Below are 4,285 nucleotides of genomic sequence, written 5' to 3' on the forward strand. Positions count from 1 at the left end.
GAGCCTTGAAAATCGCACTAAAGGACGGTTTTTTTTTTTTGCTTATGCTAGCCTAGGTAGCTCGTCGAAAATTGAGGCACATTGGTGGCAAGTTGCAGGTGTCTTAACTCTCAAGATAAGGCACTTGCAAGTTGCTACACCAACAGGGGCAAGGGGTCATTCTCCTGACAAAACACACCACGTTGTGTGTGTGGGGGGGGCATGTGAGAGAGGCTTCTCAAAGGTGCAATGCAAGCGTCGTAGATCCGGCCGCGTGGTGTATATAATAATGATAAATAAAAAAGCTACAAATGAGATGTCGACGTCGGTTTAGAAGGTTAAAAAGTTAAAAACCGGGCATTGGCTGCATGTGCACGATTACGTGCGCAACGAGTTTGCGTGCAACCGAAGGTCAGCGCCGCCGATCTTCTCCGCTTCGGCTCTTTCCCTCGCCCCAACCAAAACACACACACACATTTTCTGTCAGTCTATCTCAGATTGAAGATTCCTTTCAGTTCAGCTCCGCTCTCCCTCATCAATCAATCAATCTCTCTCTCTCTCTTCAGGTTAACCCTATCACGCTCAGAGTTCTCTCTCTCTCTCTCTCTCTCTCTCTCTCACACACACACACACACCCGTCCACACAACCACCTGTGCCCTCTTGCCTTCTGCTATACACCGCACCTCCATCAGTTCAACCTCTTCATTATGGATCGCAGCTCTAGCTGTAGCCCTCCTCCTCTCCCACTTCCATCTACACCCAACAAGTTTCAGTCTATCGATCCTTATACTGCCGTAGACGCTTCCCATCTTCTTTCACCTTCTTCTTCCTCTCCCACTGCACCTACTATGAGTGCAGCTTCTTCTTCTACAATCCCCTCTTCCCTTCTCTACTGTGCTGCAGCAGCTACTCCTTACTTATTGCTTCCCAACAACATGTTAAACCAGATTAATATACCATTGCCATACCCCGCTTTGTACAAGCCGCTGCATGATCAACACGCTAATTACCAAGAATATTGCCTTCATGCCGCTCTAATCTCTAGCGTGGACTCACATGTTTTGCCTTACCCAGCTAATTACCCAGGCTTGCAAAATCTACATGCAGTCCCATATGCAGTAAAAGAGCAGGCTGCAATCACAGCTTCAAGCAGCTTAGACCAAGATTTGGACTCAAATCAGGATATAATTAGGAAAGGAGTTAACAAAAAGGAGGAGACAGAGCCTAGAGTGATGATTAGAAAATTAGAAAATGATGGTTCCAAGTCCAATCGATTAGAGCCTAGAGTGATTAGTGAAGTAGAAAGCAGGGTAATTACGCCCGCTGCGTGCAAAGATAAGAGCTCAAAGAAAAAGTAACTCTCCAAATATTTTTTAACATGTAAAAGTTATCCATGGTTTGCTTATCTTTGTTAATTTAATCGCGAAGCTGATTTTTCTGGATTTTGTTAATTAATTACTACAGAAGATTAGCTGTGGTACAAGTGCAATTTATTTAATTTTTCGTTTTAATTTGCAGAAAAGCACAACAAAAGCGAATTGTTTGTGTTCCGGAAAGAGCTGGGGTAAATAATAAATTCAAATCCACGGGAGAATGCCTTCACTCAGATTCATGGGCTTGGAGAAAATATGGGCAAAAACCCATCAAAGGCTCACCTTATCCAAGGTAAATCAATTAGGTCTAATTTTCCAACACTTCAAAAAAAAAGCAAGTACTAGAACGCAATATAATTAGATCCCGAACAATAGTAAATTGTTAATTGTTATATATTGTCATATATTAGAGTTAACTAGCACTGCATCTTTCCCATGAACCAGTTAAATGGGCCTCAGATGTGTCAAAAAAAAGCACGCCCACTTGAGAGTTTCTTAAAGCCTAATAATGTGGGAAACTACACAAAAAGCCTGCATTTGCAATGGGCAGTTAACTAATCCCTTTTGCAAATGCAACTTGCAATGGGCAGTTAACTAAGCCCTCTCGCAAATGCCACTTGCAATGGGAAGTTAATTAAGCCCTTTGAAGATCCTAATGTGAAATAAAAGGTACGAACCTATATATGCTCCATTTTGTTAGATAATGAACTCATGAGAGACAGTGTGTGAGATAAGAGTTGAGTCCCACCTAGAGTTCATAGGGGCTTCTTTCTCATCTTTCCCTTCGAACCCCCACTAAACCTTTCAAAGCATATGTGAAAAGCTATTTTCATGATGGTAACCTTGACTCTTTAAATATCGTTGTGAGTTTCCAACGAGATCAATGGAATGCTTTCTTGCTTTTGTGTCTCTAAAGAACTCAGTTAGGAATAGGAGTAGATCATTGAATGACGAAATACAGTGGCTAGCAAACCATAGTACCACAAGGGAATACCACTCTTCCAAATGTATCCCTCCCATTAATAACTAAAAGCCTGCTACACAGTGAATACAATAATAGTATAATTTAGTTATGCATCAAAGTCAAGTTATATTCTACCTCTGATGCGAATTAGTCTAATAGCATTACCACCATTTTAATCAAAGTATGTGGTCCAGAGAAAGCACAAGATCTATCTGCAAAGCCAATATTTTTATGTTTTTATCTAGAATAATCATAATTTTTTGTTTAAATGCGCAGAGGTTACTATAGGTGTAGCAGCTCCAAGGGTTGCACAGCGAGGAAGCAAGTGGAGCGAAGTCGATCAGATCCTACTATGCTTGTGATCACCTACACTTCAGACCATAATCATGTATGGTCAGCTCAGAAAAAATCCAATATAAATACTCCGCATAAGAAATCAACAGCTACTGCAGCAGCTTCGAATTCTGCACATGCAATCAATAGCCCTATCAATCATGCAGCCATTGATAAACACGATCATCATTTAGAGGATTGTAACATCAAAACAGCATTAAGTATGCAGGACACTGCTCTCAATTTTGATAATCATCCTGTGGATTTGGATTACAGTATCATTAGCTCCCATAAACACAGTTCTCGATCAGATGAAGATTACCAGCTTGCCCACTTCGAGGAGCTCTCTGATTCCCCTCTCATGTTTGCTGCTGCAACTAGAAACCCTTTGTCAGACGATGAGGATCCAACGGCTATAATTCACTCTAATGTTGTTGACCCCTTCAACCTCTTCGATTGGTCGTCTAGTTCTTGTGTTGGGTTGAATTACTCCACTAATTGGTAATTAATTACCCTAAATGTGGAACATTTCCTGGTAATACTAGCTACACCTTGTTTGTACAGCAAGGAAATCAAAGATCAAGGTGAAACATGCTCATGCATGATCAACATTGCAGGTTGTTTCCCCATTAATTAAGGTCTTTCACGAAGCTTTCTGCATATAATTTCTAAAACTCGCCAGCCACAATTATTTGCTGTACCTATATGAAAATGATTTTTTTCCAGGCTTCTTATATTATACTATAAGGTAACCATTGATCTGCTTTTCTGAACTGTGTCCCCTTGTACTAAACTTCTAAAGTTCGGCAATTAAACCTTATTGTGCTTGGCTGATTCTGCTTGTCAAATTGAAGATGATATTATATAGCAATATACCAATCATTTCTTTTTGGATTAGGATACCGGCAGCCAAGTGTGAGAGCGGCCATCGAGCTGCAACTTGTAGGAAGCTCGGAAGTCAGCTCTACCAAGTAGTCCTCTCACAGTTCCCCCAAGAGGGTATGAAGAAAGTCATCGTTCGATCGTCTTGTTGCTTGCTATATAAATACACATCAGTGGAACCTGCATAATACAAATCATTGAATTGCAAAAATAAGTGGAGAGTAAATAATATTATTGCTTGCAAAAACTTGATTGCAAACTAATGGTGTCCCGCCCACCCCTGTGCTCGGGAAGGAGCTTTGATAGTAATCTAGACAGACTCTTGATAGAGGATGTCTTGCTTACAAGAGTGCTTGAACATGATGAACTCGATAATTATGGAGTTTCACAAATCCCCCCCATACATAGTACCCTATATGGTAGGTCAATCTCGTAGGACCCTACCCACGACCACATGTATCATGCTGATGGGCTATATGTGCTATAAACTATGAACTATGAACTCCCCGCCGTAACCCAAGAATAGTGTGCTCTCTGTTTTCTATTATCCAGCACTCACATAATGCCGTCATTTAGTCTGTACAAGCATGCATCCTACTTGGCAGAGTGCTAAGTCTACATAAGCCATCTCCTAACTATCTGGCCACCATCAGGTGTCTAAACTAGGAATTACTTAGTACTTGGGTGCTCACCATAATGACTACTCATAAATGGGATCTTACAAAATAAAGCACATTCGTCACCCATAGAAAC

General features: G+C 40.9%; 1 protein-coding gene across 1 annotated transcript; it reads left to right on the forward strand.

Annotated features, from left to right (window-relative positions):
- Positions 1-453: 453 nt before the first annotated feature.
- On the forward strand, positions 454-3,373 carry LOC147630567 (uncharacterized). Its single transcript, XM_086810013.1, has 3 exons — positions 454-1,334; positions 1,499-1,645; positions 2,594-3,373. Exons 1-3 carry the CDS (start codon positions 688-690, stop codon positions 3,153-3,155), a joined length of 1,356 nt encoding a protein of 451 aa, XP_086666139.1. The 5' UTR covers positions 454-687; the 3' UTR covers positions 3,156-3,373.
- Positions 3,374-4,285: the final 912 nt, after the last annotated feature.

This window comes from Cibotium barometz, chromosome 16 (genome assembly GCF_041138505.1).
Source record: "Cibotium barometz isolate CiBa-2024 chromosome 16, ASM4113850v1, whole genome shotgun sequence".
Classification (NCBI taxonomy): domain Eukaryota; kingdom Viridiplantae; phylum Streptophyta; class Polypodiopsida; order Cyatheales; family Cibotiaceae; genus Cibotium; species Cibotium barometz.

Bases quoted from the DNA above. Each gene is read 5' to 3' on its own strand.
- LOC147630567 (XM_086810013.1), top strand. From the start codon at position 688: ATGGATCGCAGCTCTAGCTGTAGCCCTCCTCCTCTCCCACTTCCATCT. The intron at 1,335-1,498 runs GTAACTCTCCAA...TTTAATTTGCAG, and splicing joins GATAAGAGCTCAAAGAAAAA to AAAAGCACAACAAAAGCGAA. The intron at 1,646-2,593 runs GTAAATCAATTA...TTAAATGCGCAG, and splicing joins AAAGGCTCACCTTATCCAAG to AGGTTACTATAGGTGTAGCA.